Genomic DNA, 21,909 nt, shown 5'->3' on the forward strand with positions numbered 1-21,909 from the left:
GTGGGTAGTTAAAGCCTTAGCTGTCTTCTCCCCCTTCTCTTGGAGCTCGCGTTGTACGTACTCGGCATGCACCTTTTCAATAGCCTCATCAGGGGCCTTGTCGATAAAGCCTTCTGTACAATTTTTGGGTAGGAGATGTCCTTTGCCCTTACGCAGGGCTTCTTTTAAAGCTTGGCGCTTATCGGTAGGCTGTTCAACGTGTTCAAAAGATTCTGCGGAGGTGTCGAATACTTGTGCAAGCTCTGTCATCTTTATTAATAGTTTTTTTGTATCGAAAAAAACAAAACGCGATCAGGGCATAAGGTAGAAGTATAGCGATATACAAACACACTTCCATGTTTATTAAGGCTTAAACCGCAAGCGGGGAGGTACGTATCCACGGGCTAGAGTCATAATCTGGTCCTGTTGCAGGAGCCTTTTGTCATCCCCTCTATTAAGCGCTAACTTGTTCACCTCTTGTGTAAAGACCTTATGGTTCTTGTTCTGAATTAAAACCTGACTTTTGTATATATCAACACCTTCCTTCAGGCATTGTCTATAATCGTCGAAAGTGATAGACTTTTTCGTAACACATCTTTTCACGCCCTTTGCTTTCCTGTCACCACCCTTTTTCGTAAGACTCTCATAGGCATATAGTTTTGCTCTCAACGTTATGAACTCCGCCATAATTTCCCTGCTAGTTCGTCCTTCATCAGGCCAACGACTTTTTTGTTTTCCCCAATAGGGAGGGGCCTTTTGTCTTTCGCACTGTAGGCGCTTGTATCGAAACGTTTCTTAACGTCTTGTGCAATGTCGCGATAAAAGTCCTCTGTCCGAATGTGTTAAACGAAGCTGTCTGTGTCCATGTAACAGAGCTGCAGCTTGATACCATATTTGGGATGCATATAGTCATAGTGGAACTCGTACATGACTAACTTTGACATGTCCAGTATGGCCTGCCCTATGTATACAGGCTTGTTCATTTTGACCTCGGTTTCACTCATCTCTACACCTAGGAGGTTTTTACTGAACCTGAGTCCACCCTTAAAATTCGGCTTCATCACAAGCTTCATATATACATCCTCGTTGGTGACAAGTTTGAAATTACGATGGTTCCGGATATTTTCCATCGTCTTACCAAACACGGCCAAATTCATGAGCTTATAAAAATCCTTCTCGAAATCATTTTTGGCAGCCGTTCTCAGCCTCGTGTTGTGATCGATGTATCCCCTAAGAAATGGCTTCTGGTTAAACTGGATGACCCTATGTACTTTCTTCAGATCAAGTCCATGCCTTATAGCCTCGTGAAGGGCTCTGATATGCATGCCCACATACCCACGCTTGTTCTTTAAATTTGGTATCAATCTTTCGACTTTTTTAATCGCCATTCGTTCGGGTAAAAATGGTAACTCGTTACGTGTGTCGTGTAATCTCTCGGGGTAGTCGATATCAACCTCGAGCAAGTAACCATGACTGTTTTTTTCGACAAGTTTCGCGATTCGCTTTTCAATTCAACGTTGGGGATCCATTTGAAGGCATCCGTTGGTAGGTCTTGACACATGGCCCATCCGTACAGGTTATTGGCATCTAGGTACTGCAGGTAGGAGGATTCGTCATCCGGGTTATACTAATCTCCCATATATTTGTTGTTTGCCTTGGCATAGCGATGTACCGCCTGGGTTATACCTCCCGGATACCTTTTTCTAACATGAGAAGCATGTTGAGGTCTGTGATGCCAGGGCGGGTGCGGAGTAGAAATGGGCAGGATCAAGCTTGTAGTTTGTCAAGGACACGTCTCGAAACGTTTCAAAAACGTCGGCCAATAGCAGGACGTCCGTGGTGAGGTACACATCATGATAGTCTCCCATAGTGATGTTATCACCTGGAGTTATGTAATTCCATCCCTTTTTCGCATATTCATAATCCTCATCACTAATCTTCTTCAAATTCAGCTTGCTGTAAAAAGCATCCTTAGGAGGTAGCTCCAACTCTTCAAATCGATGCCATCCATCCATGTACTCATACGGGTATACGCCTTTTCTAAGCATTATTCGAAAAGTATCATCTTTATCGATGAATTTTACCATTGATGGTACATTCTTTTTAATCTTTTCTTGGTTTAATTGCTTCGTTGTAGTATTCAACTTACAATCTTAACACCAATATCTTGCGATATACTCAGCATTTATACTTTGGAATTTTAGACATTTTTCTGCACAATGTTGACATTTCATGTTACCAGCGTTTGTTCCAATGAGGTTGCTTGCTAACTTATCCAGGCTTGATGCCATAAATCTACAGCTGTCGATAAACCTGATTTCTATCTTCTTGTACATATCTCCGTCACCATGCCCCATACCTGCAATCGGGACCTTGATTTTAACATTGAAGCTTATATATTTTTCAGTATTTTCGGCTATGCACCCAATATCCTGGGTATTATACTTTTCCCCCAATTCCCGGATAAACAGGTGCGCGTCGTAGCCACTTAGATTATCGAAGATGACAGGTATGTGACTAGGTATTTTTAATTTGAGGTTACAGTTGTTATGCGCAGCGCCTCTATATAACCCTGTATAGTGGCAATGGTCCCGAACTTTGCGGTTATTTACGTCGTTAAACGGCTTCATGCAGACGTGGCATTCCGTGGCCTCGTTATGTTCCCTTTTTAACACCTCTGTTAGTTTCAGCATGGGTTGTTGTGGGTAGGTATTATATAACCGCTTCACCTCATCCTCCAGGTGGTTCCCGAACCGCGTGACACAATCCCTACCACGATAAACCGTTAATGGCTCTGGTACATCCCCATATGCAAATGTGCTATATGTACACCATCCAGATGGTACGTGCCTGTTCAGCTTTTTCGTCTTCGTTCCCCTGGCATCTGCTACCGGGATTAGCAGGCTCTCAAAGTCCGCATATATTGCAAAAGGTACCTTGAATTGCTGATGGCAATCCCTGTATTTTAACCATTTTTCACTTTCTTTTGGCATCGTGATTTTAACGGCCTCGTGGTCCTTGCAGTAGCCAAAATGCTTGTCCCTGGATTCAACTGTGCTGAAGGCTTGAAGACAGTTCAGGCAAAAATGCATCGCATTCCTATTCTTTGAGATCTCCTTGCTTAGGAGTCGCGATAGGCTCTTGACGGCTGTGTAGTGGGTCCTTTTACCATCCTTGATAAGCAGCAGGTTCACCTGCCTGTTACGCTTAATGTTGTGCTCAGATCGCCGCAGGATATTGATCTTCTTTCCCATTACATACAAAACATTTACCGCAATGTCCGTGTTGTTCTTCTCGAACTTAGATATGTCTTTAATGGTTGCCTGGAACACTATATCCTGCCAATTGTAGAGATCTACGTAGGGTCTCAGCTTAGATATCCATTGCATGTCTTTTCCAATCTCTGCATGGTGTGGGGATGTTATGACGCCCCACTTGAAACATTCCTCGTCCTTCTCATTTTGTGGGTTGATAATGGCCTTTTTCGAGGCTATCCATTTGGGTAGTTCTATGTACGATGAACCCCTTGTTAGCCGCAGTTTATGGAAATCTACATCAAGGTGTAGGATTCGACCAATGGTGAATCCACTCTGGGGTAGTGCTGGATGTTCAACAAATATTTTATCCAGTACATCATCCACGTCGCTACCCTGAAAAATTAAAGGCTTTCTTCACCTCGATGTACTCAGCCTTCTCAGGGTCCTCCGAGACTGGCACGATTTTCTTCTTCCACATGATCCATAGGGACATCTGTACCTGCTCTTCAACCAAGATTTTCACGTTAGGTCTCACCATTTCTATATACTCATCAACATCAGTCTTTTCTGCACCAGAAATATGAAACTTCGAAATGTCTTGCGCAGCGCGTGCTTATGTTCCCGAGGTGTAAGATCTTGCTCCGGCTGATCATATAGATTTTGAATGTCCTCGAGGTAGTCTTCCTCGGCCTCTTTTTCCACTTCATCATGAAGCGTGGGTCTCGCGATGATGTTAGTCGCACTATCATATAGATTCATAACTTTACGTTTGAAGGCCGTATAGGTTCTCTTGACTCCCTCTTTTATAGGATTAGGAACTGCGTCCACCAACCAGTTGATCGAACGATTTTTTGACATCTCTTGCTTTTCAAAAACATCCATAGCCTCCAGTGTTGGTACTATAGTCACAGGCCTGACTGGTTTTCGTTGTCCAATTCTTCTAGGTGGCCTCTGTGGTTGTTCCTCCGGCAAAGCAACTAGTTCAGCCTTGCGTAGTCTATAGTAACCGGTTAACCCACGGCTTTTCGCGATATTACGTAATTCTTTTACAGTGTGTGTGTTCATTCTTTTATTGTATGAATTTTCGATTGCCCTTGAATTTCTAACGCATTTGAGAGCGTTACTGCGCATGCGTTTATTTTTGATGACGTCAGCAGTATGCAGGGGAATTTACCTTCATGTGCGCTAGAACTGTTTTTACTCATTTGCCGCATTGATTTGATATGCATGGATAAACATAGCATCATAGGGACTTTACCTTGATATGCATGGCTAAACATAGCATCATAGGGACTTTACCTTGATGTGCATGACTAAGCACAGCATGGTAAGTACTTACACCTATAGGTACTAGATGATCAGGGATTTGTTGTGGTTGACTGTGGCGTGCGCGTGCGCGTGATTTGCGTTGCGCTAGAAGGAATATTTCCCTATCTCTCCTCTTTATTTAAAAAGGCTACTTTCCACACTTCCAGTGTCGCAGGAAATTAAGATTCAGGGATTCGAGACATAAAATCTTATTTTTTAGAAATTTAAGTCAGTAAATGGAACTAATTATAAATCTGGATGAAGAAAATGAGAAAAATGAGAGCCTTAATATTGTTTGTTTATATTAGAGAAAAGTGCTAGCTATTTTGGCTGGTTATGTTCATTAAAATGCAATGCGTAAAAAAAAAAAGAATTCCAGACATTATATTGGGAAAGAGGGCGGATATTCGAAGATTGCAACCACAAGCAATTAAGAACGCCGTTTTACACTAAGTAACACGCACTTCAAACTTGTCAATGTTCACAGTATTTAATTGTAAATGTTAACAGTATTAAATTGAAAAGATAGATCTTAGGTTATTAGGATCTTAGGTTATTAGGTTAGATCTGAAATCTTAAAGGGGACTAGTAGTCAACATGCCTTATTTTCACGATATTTTAGACCTTGTATGGTCGTAGAGCGATTTGTGGACATTTTGGAAAGTGCAGCTAGCGCATTTTTGACATTAGTTACTCGGTCTACATCCCTGCCAAACTGAAAACTTTAGCAGCCTGTCGGCCGCAGAACACTTGCCCAGTGGTAATGTTTGCCTATTTTGAGAAAGAGCTTATGCACAAGGTTGAATGTTAAGGAGCGTCTAAAAGTTAAACTTAAAAACTTTTGTTTATTTGCTTGTTTGTTTGCACGTTGTCACGTTTTTGAAATACGAATATGCTTTCTAAGAAACTACGAAGCCTATTTTTTTACTAATTTAAGAAGGAAAGTTGAATGTATTATCCAATAATATATTAGTATATATAGTCGAATATATTAGTCGTATTTCACTGAAAAACTTTTTGCCACTATAACTGCTAGTCATAATGCCTTCAACCAATTTAAATTTATTAGGGTTTTATGCTCATAGTGGTCGAAATTCATTAGTGATTTAGAAATCTGGAGTCCTTATTCTCCAACGTTGTAATTCACGGTTGCTTTCTAAAGTTCATGTTATGATTAAGCTTCACATATGTTTATTTTATCGGTCTTTTTTCAAGTCTTGATATCCTTATCAAAGTTATTAGGAAAAGTTTATACTGAGTTTAAGGGTAGTCCTCTTCACCCTAAAATTCGCATTAAGAAATTTCCTGTCTGTTTAACCATACACCACGCCTTAACTTTGCACGATTCATATTCACTTTAGTCTAATCCTACAATGACGGATAGTCTTCAGTCGCTGGTGTCACGGAACAACTTGAAACCAGAAAGTTTATCCTGTCGCACGTTGTTGGACCCAAGTGACGCCAGCCCACTTGATAGCACTGGCGTGGTAGGTCGCGTGCACCTTGAAGACACTGCTAACATTCAATATAAAGCTATAAAGGTAATGTTATGCGTTGTTTGTGACTTTGCAATTTAGTTGCCACTCTGTAAATTCCCAAATTAAATTACACCTGCTTCAGTTAGCTTCCACTTCAAATTAGTTTCCACTTACCGTGGCCATTCATGTTGTTTCTGAAATTGGTGTTATGCGTTGCGTAGTTTACTATGTTTTGTTCTAGATTCTACCGAACCACAGAGCATATGAAGTGATCTCAACAACATTAATCAAGTTCAAGTGTGACCACGACGTTGGTTTATATTCATTATATCAGGTCATTGACAACAAAAGTGAGAGATTTTTTGTTTTGTTTTTATTCTGTCGGTACTTGCAATTGGTAATCGAACCACTTCATATGTAAACCACTCATCTTCAATGCTAAAATTAATACTTTGCTGGGGAAACTCCCCAATGTAAAAACTCGTGTATGCAAGAAAAGGGTTTCGACTCAAACGTAACTTCGTTTGTAGGAATTCTCCATTTATAACCACCAACGGAAAAATACTTTTCGTCCCCTTTTTTTTTACATTCCCCCTTTTTTTCAGCCTGGATGGGCGGAAAAGGTCAAGGGAAAAATTGTTTATTTGTTAAAGGGGAGGGAAGACGTTTCGCTTTGTTGTTTCCAATCTCCACATATCTTTTGCTATTTTTTTTATTTTTATTATTAATTTTTGCATTTGGGGAAAAAACTCTCGCGATTCTACGAAATCATTCTTCTAGTTTTTAAGAGTTATAACAAAATCTTCCAAGTCCATTTGTAATTAAACCATTCGCGGGAAAAACTTTTGCAGTTCACGACAGACCTTACTTTTTTAGGAAATAAACTTTTACGAATTTTCCAAAAAGTCCCACAAGTTTCCCATAAACACTTTCTTCCCTTAATTAACAGGAGTTTGATTTCTTTGTTTTATTTGGCGAAGCGCCGTATTTATCTGGTCAAGTTTTGCTTTGCTCTCCAACGCTGATGTTTTTATGCACGAGTTTATTCCTAAAACATTTGATTGCGAAATCAATATGCTATCACAAGAAAGTAAATTTCCGGATTTTTAAATAGCAGGTCTAAATATACAGTATATATAATAAGCATACCCGTTTGCTGGACATTAAACAGATGTTGAATGAGGTGGAATCGGATATCGAAAATAATTGTGATATTCGCCGAGGCCTAGATGAATAACATCAAAGCGAGACCTGCATCTCTCTCCATTTTTATTACAACGATAAAAAACATAAAAATGTTTTTCTTAAAAATTTTTTTGCGACATTCGAAAATAAAATGTTTTATAGCAATCTTTTTCTCGCCATTCTACCCCTCTTTAAGATTACTCATAATTATAGAGTGCTCAAATTAAAAAGAAAGGGAGAAAGTATTAAAATAATTTGATATTCGATATCGAATATCAAATTATTTGATATAGCAATTTGATTACTCGAGGAAAGTGATATTGTCTTGGGTGAATAAATCTGATTTTCAACAAGAATGTGAATGTAATATTATATGTCAAAACTTTTCTTTAAGAAAAAACACAACAAGAATTTATGTGGACTAAAAAAGAAGCGATTCCCTTTTTGTTGTTTTCAGAAATGAAAAATATTTTAATGATTTTTAAATACCCAGGTGCCGTAATAAAATTTAAAACAAAAGAAATTAATGCTTGAGTAGTCTGAATGATAGAAGTCAATAAAAAATTGAATACTTCCATTAAATAATATAGGAGTGGAATATATCACCAATTATATCATATATGGCTTCGCCTATGGGTATATAATAATATAATATTTGTTTTTAGAAAGTCTGCATATTCCGCTTAATTCGAACATGTATTACGCCATGCATAAATGCAAAGAACTTTGTTTTAAAGTAACCAAGAAAAAATTATCGAAGAAGAAATCCAAGATAAGGGCTGGTTCGTTGTCTCGGTCACCGGTTAAATCACCGGCTGAGAATAATCAGTTTAGTTTTCGTGCTCGCAATGAAATAGCATCTGAAAACACGAACGCTGCCTCGATATCTCTTAAATCATTTTCTACTTTTTGAAATACACCTTCGGAAGATGCGAATACTGCCTCGATGACCCAATAAAAAATAAAATTTTAAGATGTAGAGAAAAAACTTTCCTATAGAATATATTTTTCTTATTAGTTGTATATTTTGTATATTTTTTAAAAAAATGTAATTAGTTATGTTTCATTGTAATTTTCTTTGGAAAAGATTCTTATGGTGTTTTACAGGAAGAAATAGACTAGCAAGGTCCTGGGATAAGTAAACAGAACACGTTTTTTAATAAATTAGCTCAATTGTTTGCTTCATCATTATTTTTATTTTGTTACAGAAAAACACAAATTTATTTTATAACAGGTATTTTATCAGAATAGTAAAATTATACTGATGTTTTGGTGAAGCTCTTTCGTGCTTCTAAATGAGTTCTTGCTTTAGTTTTTGCAGAATCTCAGTTTAACAAACATAAGTAAAATCTCTTCTGAATCTTACAACTTTTTGTTACACAACATGAATAGTATGCATAGTATGTTTAGGAAGAATAAAATGGGTTTTTTTCTTATTGTCGGATATGTTCTTCTTACGAAACCCAAATTTGTAAAAAGAAAGATTTTTATTTTTTTAACTGAAAATTTTTAAATGAAATTTATTTTCTATTATGTTTATAAATGATTCTTTAACGAGTCTCTAATTTTATGTTTTTTGGCAAATTTATTTTTTTATTTGTATATCTTCTTACTTACTTACTTACTTACTTTCTGGAAAATCGACTAATAGTTTCCAAACTGTTAAAAATGTAATCACGGTTAAATAGTGGTTAAACAAATAAAAAACAATAATTGTTAATACTACAATATTTCTTCTGGGTGGCTGTCAAAAATATAGCCAAAAGCAATGAATATAAAATAGGCGAGAGGACAAAATACAAAAAAAGACGTGATTAACTGAGATTGCGTTTACTTAATTTTAATATTCTGTCAATTTACTGGCCCGTGATTTAAAATTCTTTTATTTTATAATCTAAAACTTGTTATTTTTGTTATTTTTTAATCTGATTTAAGTAAATGTCTTAGGTCCACTTGTGATTAAATCCCAGCTACTTATAGACAGCGAAACTCTGGGGTCGTTAGCTGATAAAGACTTCTCACTTTTTTGTATTTTTGTGTTAGCAAATTGATTTGGATAACAAATCAAACACTACGCCCCATCTGGTTGTTTTCTTCTGTTTCAAATTATTCACCATGGTGATGTAATTATATCTCAAACGTACGTCAATTGACGAGCATTTGACATGGACAAAAGGATAAAATTTAAGAATTTTAGTAATCGGGGCTAGATTTAAAATACACTTTTAATGAGCAGCCCAATAAGCAACTAGTGCTGAGATGGTAAATTTTTAGGCTTAACTACTGAAAACAACTAAATTTTTAGGCTTAACTACTGAAAATATCAAAAAGGGAGCTTTTAGAGTAAAACTTAAAAAACTCCACTTACCCTACTGATGGTATTAAAAAAAATTCTGGTCACAAGCACCTTTCGGTGCAAAAATATTAGCGAAAAAAAATTAACAAGGAATGCCTTGCGGAACCTGAAAATTATAACCAACTATTCGGTAAATTGAAACCACGCCGTTTAATATAGATGGGGATTAGTAGAAACACTAAGAATAGCAAGCATATACCCTAAGAAGAATACTCTCTATATCGATACACAACGCATGCATGTTTTCCCTGCAGATAGGCTTAACCAAAATAATGTGTAAAAATATTTCACATAACAGTAGAAATACTCTTTAGGGCTACGTAACACATACATACTTTCTCTCTACATTGCCCTTAACCAACATAATAAGGCATAATATTCCACATAACCCTAAGAATACTCTCTATCGCTACATAACACATAGACATTTGTTTTCACAGATTGGCCTTGCCAGACATAATGTGCCATAATAATCCACATAATTGTAATATTCCCTGTAGATAGGCCGCAAACAATACTCTTTATTCTTTTTAAGTTGTAACTACCGCAGCTAATAGTCTTTACATTTAACCTTTTAAATTTACTACACTAATTTTACAATAACTTGCGCTGTCTTAGCCGCAGTTCTTTCATAAACATTGTCCTGTAACGTTAACCTGCATAATGGAAGAGGACAGTGGAGAAAGACGGGAGTTACAAAAGGAAGTGACAATCTGAACTCACCAAATCAAGTTAATGGTTAACCAAATAATTTGTAGACGGTATGGGTAAAGAGCACGAAGTGCTTCAAGCTGCTCAAGATGGAAATTTGTCAAAATTAGAGAGCTTGTTTACTCAAAGACAGTCTAAAGTTTTCGCTGGGTAATGTTTGTTTACGGCTTCTTCAGCAATTAAGTGTTGCCTCTCTTCTCAACTGATCCCTCCAAAAACTCTTGATTTTTTTGGGTAGTCTCTGAGCAGCCATTTGTGTCCTTTTGTGAAATTACAAAAAAAAGGAAATCTCAAACTTCAATGAGAAACTCCGCACCCACAGCTATTATTTTGAGCAATTTTGCTTTTGCAAGCTATAACAAACAGATTTTTAAATTTGTTTGTTAGCGAAATATAAACAGTCAAACAAATCTTTGGGATTTCCTGATCCTTAACAGTGATATATATCGTGTTAGGATGGTAAATGAATTTTTTTGTGAAACCCCCAATTTGGATTGTCCATGTTATGTGAATAAATCTAAAAAACGCATTTATAGTTACAACACACGACACTTGCATGCAGTCACTAACATAAGTTTATAGTTTTGACTATAAATATGTTAGGACCACCTAACCATCTCTTAGAACTACCTAGCAAAGATGCTGGTTAATTGGGTGTTTTTTTATTTGGCCTTTTGACCAGTAAGCTCTTTTTGCTCAACATCCACAGATCGGGCAAACGAAGGTATGGAAGGTGATGAAGGCATTTTCATAATTGTCACATAGGTATTATTGTTAAAACTTTAAAGGAATTAGAAAATATCCATAAAATTTTGGTGAGACTATATCCACTTGAAAAGACCCCTTTTCAGTTTGCTCTAGTATCTTTCTTCATGGAGATGTTACAGGTAAGAGAGCTTATTGTTAAAATATAACTATGTAAATGTTGTCATGCAAAACTGTAAAAGCCAATCAGTTCAATAGGTTGTACTTATATAAAAGAAAAGGTTACCTCCCACCTGAAGAAAACTTTTTCTCATATATATTATTGGTAATGTTAAACTATTACCATCAGCCCTCTGAATTAACAACTGCATTCAGCTTTTGACGTTGAGGAGCCGTTGTATTCTAAATTGGTTCTGGTAAAAAATGTTTATTTTCTGTATGCAATAAATCACTCACATCACACAATAGAATAGTTATAATATAACTTTTTTTCCATAGAAATCATTCCTGATCTTCATTTAATCTTTCGAATGTATGTACCACTGGGCCCGACCGACCCTAATTTTAAGAAAACGAAGAAAAAAATATCAAGCAAAAAAAATTTTAAGAAAAAAAATTGAAAAGAAACAATACATTTTTTTTTATTCCATCTCGTGAAAATATAATGATGTGTTTTGTTTTTGGTTAAATGTCAATCTACAATTACAGTACCGCTTGAATGTAACTTTACATGTATGCGAGCTTTACGATCTCATGTAACGATCTCATGTCTACATAAAGAACCTTCACATATCTTTTGTTTACACACGAACTTAATTGTTTTCTATTGTTATCGTTGTGCGCGAGTCAGAACAATAAGATTTGATGAATCCTTTTGTTGTCACATGTAACATGCATGTTATTGTTTAAAAGTGATAAAGATCACGGAGGCTATTGAAATATATTATGTTAGAAAAATGAATGAACATAACACGTTAAAAGTATTTCTATTGCCTCTTTATGTTCTTAAACTTTTAAAATGCAATCTAATAAAGCTTTTCTATTGCCGTTTTTCGTTCCTAAATTTTTAAAACACGATCTAACGAAGCTTTTCTATCGCCGTTTTTCCTTCTTAAACTTTTAAAATGGGATCTAAAAAAATGTTTTCTATCGCTGTTTTTCTTTCTTAAATTTTTAAAATTCGATCTAACGAAGCTTTTTTATCGCCGTTCTTCGTTCTTAAATTTTCAAAATTTGATCTAACGAAGCTTTTTTATTGCCGTTTTTTGTTCTTAAACTTTTAAAATGTGATCTAAAAAATCTTTTCTATCGCCTTTTTTCGTTCGTAATTTTTAAGTAAAGTGAGTAAAAACAATAGATACTTAAATCTTTGTTAATTTTTTTTTGTTGATCTCTTGACGACTGTAGCAATTAAATACAACAATGGGACACACATAGTTCACATGAGCTAATTAAATTTCGCGAACAAGACATGAACTCTATTGTTTTCAACATGCAGAAATAGCTCATGTATTTAACAATAGGTTAACAATAACAACGAAAGTTCTGACGCTACCGAAAGCTCATGCAAAGGTGATAACTATCGCGTACATGTAAAGTTACTTTCGAGCGTTACTGTATACTAAACAATTAAAAAATAGCTACGATTAAATTTTAATGTGATTTATAACAAAAATTAGCTACTTTCGCTAAAATAGTTGTAATACAAGTGAAAAACAAGACAGAATTGTTGTTGTAACACCTTACCTTTACCTTTGATACATTTGATAATTTTTCAGTCTTCTAGACTTCGTCTTCGTTGTGGACGCGGGCCACTACTTCTGCTTCAAGTGCCCTTGAGAGTAAGACACAAGAAGCAGCAGAAAAATGTTTTGACATGTTTGAATCAGTGGTTCCTTTTTTGGGGTAACTGGGAAGAGAGGGCTCATCAGGAATACTTGCATCGAATCTGTCAAGAAGTCTTTTGGAAGAGTTAGCATCTCCAGAATGGTCACGCAGGTGTCTTGGTAGTGAATTAAAAAGCCTGTGAGAACAGGAGGGGGCTTGCATAGTCTGCCTCAATGAGGGGATACATAGTGTTCTATAGCTTTGTGGTCGCTTCCAAAATCTGGAACAAGTTTGACGATTATTTTCCATACATAGATGATCTGGTATCTCTCACATCTTCGCTGTAAAGAATAGAGATTCAACCACTTTAAAGTTTCTCAATAGTCTTTAGGCTAGCTACTGGAGATCTTTCTAATGAAGCTCCCTTGGATGGATTCTAAAGCAGAGACTTCAGATTGTTTATACGGCTCCAAAGTTGAGAGCAGTACTCAAGAATGGGTAGAACCATTGACTTCCAGAGACGGATCATAAGTGCGGGTGAGCGGGTTTGGAACACACGGAGGATCCATGAAGATTGGTGTCTGCTTGACAAAATAACTTTGTCTAAGTGAACTTTGAAGGATGCATTGTTGGACATAGTTACTCCTAGATCCTTAACAGTTATTTGTTTGTTGTCTGATGAGAAGTAGATTTGTTTGGGAAGATGGCTAAATGATGACCTTATTCGTGCTATAAAAGAGAGGGATCTCTTAAAGAAAAAAGCTTTTTTTTTCAGAAGTTTTCATGATATGGGAAGTGAGGGCGATTGGCCTGTAGTTTGCAGGGATAGAACACACAAAGGGTAATTATAGCGCACTTGAGGATTTTTGGCATGCCGCTGGTTTCAATACATTTTTTCCAGAACATTGTGAGTGGAACGGAGAGATTTTTTGCATTGAAGGAGCAGGATTGAGGGAAAGTTGTCCGGACCTGAGGCTGATGTTGAAGATGCATTAACTAGATCTTCTTCACATATGTGTAGATTTTCAATCGTAGGGATGTTGTTTTTGTATTGTTGCTCTGGAAAGTAAAGAGGTTGACTAAAAGACTGATGAATACTGATTCAGAAGAATGTGTGATATTGTTTTGGGATGATGGATCAGCTCGCATGTCTCGCTTTTGAGTGGACCAGTGCTTGTTTTTATTTTTGAGAACTTTTTGGCATATGTGAAAAAGTATTCAGCATCTTTTGTGATAGCATTTACTGCTTTTTCTTCTTGATGATTTCTAGAGTTTATATAAGAAGATTGAAGTGACATTTCAATTTTGATTAATTCTTCTTTGAGTTTTTCCTTGCGAGTTGGAGACAGTTTGTTGATTCTGTTCCTTCTGCGCATAAGGATAGCTCTTTCTGGTGATATGGAAGATTTTTTTGATGATTTAGGCTTGTTTCGTGCTGGTACTTTAGAATAACAAATGTCAAGGCACTTGCTGTAAAATGCATCTAGCATTTCTGTTGTAGATTTAGATTAGGAAAAAAGTGTAGTCCAATCTGTGTTATTAAAACTTTATTCTATCTCATTCCAGTTAATTGAGTCATGGAAAAAGTTAAAACTGTTGAAGCCGTTTTTTGTGTGTTTTGTTGTTGTTCCTGTAGATGGAGTCGATGTTGGTTTATAGGATGATGAAAATTCCAGAATAAAGTGATCACTAGTTGACTTTAGAGTGGGAATTATTTGGAGTTTGTACACAAGGGAAGTATTGTTAGTGAAGAAGATCGAGGATGTTGCCGTGCGTGTGTGTTGTGTTTAGAACCATTTGGGTGAGGTTTAGATTTGATTGCAGTGATTGAGTGATGATCAGCATTTTCTTTTCTTCTCCGATGTGGTTTCGTTGGTTTTGGTTTAACGTGTTTGACAGCATTAGTAGCCATTTTGCATGCGGAAGTCTCCTCCTAGAATGATGTCAGGTTCTTTTTCACAAATGGAGTTTATTGTATTTGTCCGAAGGTTGATGGCATTTGCATATTTTGTTGATGATGATATGAAGCCATGTGAGTGGTCATCTGGTTGGCGGTATAACGTGGTGAGAAGTAGATGTTCGTTTTCTGAGTATATACATAACATTTCTATTACTCCATCTGAATATGTGATGAGGGGTTCGAAGGTGGTCTTACGTAGAAAGCAACGCCTCCACTGTCTCTTGCTGGAAGACTTCGTTTTGTGCGAGTTCTGTCTGAGCGGGAAATATAGTATCCTGGAATGTGAATCTCTGCATCCTTTTTAGTCTTTCAACCATGTTTCACTGATGCCAGCAAAGAGTTCGTTTTTGTTTTTGAGAAGGTCAGAGATAAATGGCACTTTTGATGGCACAGTTTTTGGGTGTAGGCCGTGAATGTTGAAGAATGTAAGGTGATTTAGAACTGAAGTTGCTTTTGGGCTATTGCTGACCATAACTGAGGTTGTTGTTGTGGAGGTTGGACAAGACGCTGCTGGGTGAATTGTGTTTGTTGTTGCGCTAGCTGGTTATTTGGGCGTGTTGGTGCATAATGATGTTGGGTTTGATTTGAAACTTGTTGGGTGAAGCATGTTGGTTGTTGTGCTAGCTGCTTGTGTGGACGTAGCGGTGCCGATTGAGGTAGTTGTGACAGAATGGTTGCCAGCTTTGTATCTAGTGACAGCATAATATCGGCCTTCATGCTGTTCACTACATCTAAAAAATAATTTGGTTCATTGGTGAAGTTGGTTGGAATTGATGGGATTGTTGGGGCTTGATGTGATAATAGTGGTTGCTGTTGGTTATTGAAGATTTTTCTCTCTTTATTTCGAATGGTGCCTTTTACGTGATGAAGAGGACAGTTTTCATTGAAGCATTGGTTGTTTTTCAACGAAGAAGGGCACATAGGTGGTTGGAACTTAGGACACTTCTTTCCGAGTGAGCAACCTATAGATTTCCTGGTGCCATGTCTTAGTACCTTATTGCATGGTTTGGGATGGAAAAACTTGCATCCTTTACCTGATTCACCAAACTTGCATCGTTTTTTCAGGTAGTGTGTACAGGTTTGAGATTGAGTTTGAGTTTGAGATTTGGTTTGATGATTTGCACCTGATGGAACAGCTGGAGAATAAGGTGGTTGGTTGCTGATGCTGGGAGAAGTCAGTAGGTGGCTTTTGTTGTGTTAGAGCTCATTTTCTACTTGGGTGATTGTAGGCTGTTGTTCGATTTGAGCTGTGGTTACTTTTTTGGGGTGATTTGGAATTTTTGATGACTCACAAGTAGGGCAAATATAGTGGACACCGTGTGCGCCTTTGGGGTTGATGTTGATTTCTTTTGACTCAGGAGGTAAGTCAAAGATCTTAAGGAAGCACTTTTTGTGGACTTCTTGCCTACACATTATACAAGGCAGGAAGGGGTGATCATTTAGTTGAATACAGTAGTTTTTTGAACAGATGCTGCAGTTTTCGGGAAACAGCTTCTGGATGCAGCGGATCATGGCATTTATGAGATTTTTTTTTGCCGCCTACTTCTATTTTGAGAAATGCCAGTGTGCTTTCTACATCAGCTTTTTTGAAGGTTCGATCAATCTTGGACTTTATAACTGCGGTACTAAGGGTTGGGTCTTAAAGGCGTATGCAGTCCCTGATTGTTGTGGTAGGGGATTGTTGTGGTAGGGGGTTTTTGTTATTATTTTAATTGGAAGAAGAATAAATTGCTGTATAAATTTCAAAACAAGGCAAGTATAACTTGCTGTATAACTTTCAAATCAACACAAGTATATTCTGTACAACTTTCAAAACAACACAAGAAATTCTTGCTGCATAACTTTTAAAAACAAGTTTTTAAGCATACAAGTATTTTTATCTATTCACCTTGACAGCTAGTTATTTTAATAGTTTAAAACAAGAGAACAAATATATCCAAACATTTTTTTTAGTGATTCAAATTATTATTATTTTCCTTCGCAACAAAAAAATGATGCGAAAATACGTAGAAAAATATGCTTGTCGTAACACCCTCCTCCGTTGTTATTTTTTATTACTTTTTTTGTAGTTCCCACCATATATTCTCGATAAAATTTTTTTATTTTGTTGACCGACTGACCGTAACCTATACTATCGACTTCTTTCCCATCTCTCTTTTTCACTTTTGATATTGGCACAATGTTTGTTTTCCTGCACACAGTCCTAATATGATATAAAATCCCTGGTGACTAGGGTGTGCAACAAGATGCAAACTTAAATCTTGGCTGATAAAGAACTCAGAGGTGTACTACGGTCTTTCACCAAGTCTATGATTCTGATACACAACACACATAGAGGTGAAAACCATCAATGTAAAATGTGCGCTATCAATGTTGTGCAGGGTAAAAATAAATAAAACAAATAATTTATATTAAAATCTAATGTATTTCGTACAAAATTGCATAATTTTTTTTTTAAAGATGAAAACCTTATGGTGTTTTTCTCCGACATATTTTCCATCTGCGTAAATCATAACTTGCATTATATACGTCAGCAAATTCGTTCATTATGAATGCAGCGCTTTTAAAACAACGTGGCCATCTTTTTTTGCTACTAGATCAGAACGAAACTAATAACTAATAAATGCTTTACCCACACCAGATATATTTTCAATATAAGCAAAGTTTTTTTGAGGTGGGAGGTCCTAATTATGTAATGTGTTTAATGTTTGATACCTTGATATTTTTTAAGATTAAAATAGGTATATACTTGCTGATTTGCCCAAGTTAGCTAATGGCTGCTTTAACTTCCCAACAAAAAAATTGCTGACATGATTTCTGTTTCCATGGCTGCCTTGTTATCATTGTATTCGCATCAGCAATTGCTGAGTGCCAACATTAATCAGAAAGGCTATTGTAACTTAAATGAATTTTAAGACCTGAGCTTTTATTGTTTAGATTATTTAAGGGTCCAAACATCAACTGGAGGGATGATTCAGGATGTACTGCACTTCATCTTGCTGCTTTAAATGGTCACAGGTAAGGGGCACAGCAACATTTGTCTGAAGTCAAAAACAAAATAATGCCATAATGACATCGCCCCTTAAGATAAAAAAAAACAAAATTAAAGGAAAAACCCAAATGGTAATCCGTGAATAATTTATTTAGTTGTAATATTTATTGGCTAATGGAGTGATTCATTTATTTTTAAGTGTGATGCGATATAGTAATGCCATAATTTGAAAGGGGAGTGACTATTTATCTTAGTTAAGTCAGTCTAATGGACAGCTTGACTATAAATGTATATGCTAAGAATATGTCAAAGGTTGTTGTATATATTGTTTAGAGGATTTATTAATACTAGTCGATGGCCCGTGGAAAAATCCACGGGTTCGCCCATCCTTTTTATACCACTTAAGCACGTCTCGCGTTTAGCTTACCCCGGTGTCGAAACGCCGGGGTAAGCCAAAGTCAAGGTGTGACCTGACGTTGAACACTCCTGTGGATCGGTTAATAAACTGTGCCACACGATCAGGTGGAGCGCTTTAGTACAGGTATACAGTATGTCGTAAATTAAGTGAAGCCCATATATCATTATAGTATTGTGACTGTAACATATTTTTCAAAAAATATTCCCCGCAACGATAGCTGAAATAAATACACAGTTTACAAACAACAGTCGGTACCCAATCATAGCAAAAACAATCAGTCAATATTATTTTATTTTGCGGAATTAGTTTTTGTGAAAGTTAAAAAATTTATCGTGGCGCTGGGCAAAGCGCTTACTACAGTTAAACTGTGTTGCACAGGTGTATAGGAATAATACGCCTTTGGAAAAAACTTTCTCACAGACTCTGTTTAAAAAAAACACAACAGAAATTGTCACATTGGGTTGACCCCTTAGTACAGGTAAACCACGTTGTACATGGCGCATAGGCCTAACAGCCTTTACCAAAAACAAAAGTCTGTTGTTAACCCTGGGCTAACCGCTTAGTATAGTTAAACAGAGTTGAACAGGCGTATAGGCGTAATACCCCTTTCCAAAAAAATTCATTGCAACTTCAGTTTTAAAGAAAACACAGGGAACAGCCTGTCATTACCGGTTCAACTAAAATAATCTTTCAGTCATTTTATTTGCACAAAAAGTTTTCAGGAAAAAATAATGAAAGATGTAGCTACCTAGCTAACTGCATTTAGCATAACACTTTTTGTTTAAGAATATTGTTGTAGCCAAACTGCATTTTTATACTCTCACTTCTTTAGCCAAAGATAGGAGCTAGCTAAATGGCTACAGTCTCAACACAAAAATAAATGGTGGGTAGGATAAAAAGCTGTTATACCATACAGAATAGTAATAAGTAAGGTTCTAGCTAGCTAGCCTCCAAAAAAATCTTCGTTCCTAGTCAAAAATCCTAAAACTGGTGCGTTTAAGATCTGTACGTGACTAAAAACGTGACAATATATTTATCTTAACATTTTAAAACATACAAAAAAACAATATTACGAAAATAAAAAGCTTATAGAAGACAAAAAGGTGAAACAGACTTACAAACAACACTGACCCACCATTACTTTCACTTTAATGACAAAAATGGCCATCATGTTTTGGTCCTCATGTTTCTTCGTTGGCATGCCCAGGCTGCGAAAGTCTTGGATTGGTTTTTTAAACAATCAAGCGTTTTGATTGGTGTATTATGTGCGAGCGGTCAAAACAAAGTCAGTAAAACTATCAGTAAACTGTCCCATTTGTTTTCTGTAGCTTCTGAGCAAAAACGGCGATTGAGGTCACAGGGGTAATTATTATTGAAAATGGCGTATTAAAATAATGCATTCATTTTTATCACTAAATTTATTTTTCTTTCTTATGGCAATAAATTAAAGTAATTCAATTAATTAAAGAAATAAACTAATTTTTAGAATTTATTTTAATCAATAATAAGATTTGCGATTAAACAACCCCCTGGTTTCTAAAAATCGCGGAAAGATCAAAGGAATATCGGTAACCCTTTTGAACAGACAGACAGACGGAATACAGCTATTATTATAGAGATTTATTATAATTGATATCCTTAATTTTTTTGTTTATTTTTTCAAATGAGCTTTAAATTCATGTAAAACCACTATTTCAGCATGAATTTTTAAAAGAAGAGAACAAATTACTACCCATTTAAGAACAAATATATCTGCCATTAGAGCATAATATTTTGTCACAATGTCTTGGAAAATATAATATGCATGGAGAAGCATTATCTTCACAAAGTAAAATAATGAATTTAAGTTTAACTCTTATGACATTAACAATAATGCATGGTTCCCACTAATTTGCAAAAATAAAGCTAATTTTGTCTCAGTTTTTTCTCTGTAACTTACATTGTTGGTTGAAAGCTTACAAAGTTCTATAATGTTATCCTGAGGCTATTTTTTTCTTTCAGTATAATAAAACAGTTTGCTTTTTTGATAGGGAAATATAACAGGTCCCTTTTTAAACATTATTGATAATATTGTATCAAGACCTTTAGTTGATTAAAGTGTTATATAAAAATGTAATGAAATTAATTTCTTAGGAATTCCATTAAACCCTTTTGATTTTCATGTTTTTCGATTTTGTTTTCTTATCTTTGACATTGTTGTGTCACATTGTTCAAATTATAACTACAATAAGGATAGATTTACAATCAAATAATTACTCTCTTTTAAATGTTCATTAGCTGTCATTGATATTTTGCAGGAAAACCAATTTTCTTACCTTAATTTCCCTCCATTTTACCAATAGTGGAGGTGACAAAACTAGTATTAGATTTGCTTAAATAAGTGTTATAAACTAAATAAGTGGTTTGTTGACTAGCAGAGTCTTGTCAATTGAGGTAAAAGGTAGGTTGTATGAGGCCTGTGTAAGAAGTGTTATGTTGTATGGTAGTGAGACATGGGCAGTGAAGCAGGAAGATCTTGACCGTTTAGAAAGGAACTTGGAAAGAATGGAGGAGGATAATTGGGTAAGAAAGTGTAGAGACTTGATAGTTCCTGGGGCAAAGCCCAGAGGAAGACCGAGAAAAACTTGCAGGAGGTTATAAGGATAGACTTGATACAGAGGAAGTTGAGTTTAGATCTAACACAGTCTAGATATTGGAAAAGGGTCATTAATATACCCCGTCCAACCCATGCTAGCATGGAAAACGGACGTTAAGCCGAGAATGATGATCATGATGATGTTTTTGATTTAATTTGTTTTCATTAAGTAATTTCTAGGTGCCATTTAAAAATATTTTCTTATTCTAGTAAATTAAAGAAGTTATCCATCGTTTACAGTCAAACTTGTATAGTTTTATTTATCACTGAAAAGATGAATATACATTTAAAGTGTAGATAAGACTGATACAACTTAATAAAATATAGTATTTAAAACTGTACTCTAAAAGTCAAGTTTAGTCAACTTTATAGTCAAGAGCTGTATTTTTGCTGTTTTTTGCAATATTGGTGTGTTTTGCTTAAAAAAATCCTCTGTTTTTAAAAAATCTCCCTTTTGCAGTATGAAGGCCAAATTTAGTCATTAACAAGTTTTGTCTTGACCACCAGCAAATTTTGGAAATATTTTTATGCAACAGAACAAATTGAATAATATATTACATATAATATATATTAACATTATAGACAATTTAATGAACTTTAACACCCAGATGTTTTTTTGAAGCTTATAACCGGAATGTATTGATAACCCTACCACGAAATAAAATAGCAACAGCAATTGCTAATTGCGACACTAATTTTAGGGGCTATCTTATTTTAAAAGTTTTGTTATGTGGACGACTATCGATAGTTGCCCAACCACCTTAGGATATTCTCTACAAAATTGGTCACATGCTCTATTATCATTAAACAATTGCTGGGTGTGTCATTAATAAAGTCTTTTATGAGATGTTGTGTTTCTTGAGTTCTATCATGTAAAGTGATTTCCATGGATTGGACAAGAAGAGCATAGAATATTTCTAATTTCCCTCTAAACGCCACAATGGGGCATCCTCCAGGGATTTCTAACTCTGTAAAATTAATACTTGTGAAGATTTAATTCCCATTTTGATTACAGATAACCATTTTGTGTTTTTTAGGGAGGCAGTAATATTTCTTCTTCACAATGATGCATCAGCAAACACCCCTGATAATGCAGGT

At 35.8% G+C, this 21,909-nt stretch overlaps 2 protein-coding genes across 4 annotated transcripts in view; both read left to right on the forward strand.

Moving 5' to 3' along the window:
• LOC130612113 (ral guanine nucleotide dissociation stimulator-like) overlaps positions 1-8,809 on the forward strand; it is a 31,225-nt gene extending 22,416 nt beyond the window's left edge. For all 3 annotated transcript variants that reach the window (XM_057433405.1, XM_057433404.1, XM_057433403.1), the window contains exons 15-17: positions 5,906-6,085; positions 6,264-6,372; positions 7,873-8,809. In XM_057433405.1, coding sequence (XP_057289388.1) covers positions 5,906-6,085; positions 6,264-6,372; positions 7,873-8,120 — 537 coding nt within the window. In that variant the 3' untranslated portion in view covers positions 8,121-8,809. The remainder of the gene's footprint in view (positions 1-5,905; positions 6,086-6,263; positions 6,373-7,872) is intronic.
• Positions 8,810-10,174: 1,365 nt separating this feature from the next.
• LOC130612112 (ankyrin repeat and SAM domain-containing protein 1A-like) overlaps positions 10,175-21,909 on the forward strand; it is a 41,529-nt gene continuing 29,794 nt past the window's right edge. Inside the window, exons 1-3 of the mRNA XM_057433402.1 lie at positions 10,175-10,424; positions 17,704-17,784; positions 21,849-21,907. Of these exons, the coding sequence (XP_057289385.1) occupies positions 10,327-10,424; positions 17,704-17,784; positions 21,849-21,907 (238 nt within the window). The 5' untranslated portion in view covers positions 10,175-10,326. The remainder of the gene's footprint in view (positions 10,425-17,703; positions 17,785-21,848; positions 21,908-21,909) is intronic.

This window comes from Hydractinia symbiolongicarpus, chromosome 10 (genome assembly GCF_029227915.1).
Source record: "Hydractinia symbiolongicarpus strain clone_291-10 chromosome 10, HSymV2.1, whole genome shotgun sequence".
In the NCBI taxonomy this organism is placed as follows: domain Eukaryota; kingdom Metazoa; phylum Cnidaria; class Hydrozoa; order Anthoathecata; family Hydractiniidae; genus Hydractinia; species Hydractinia symbiolongicarpus.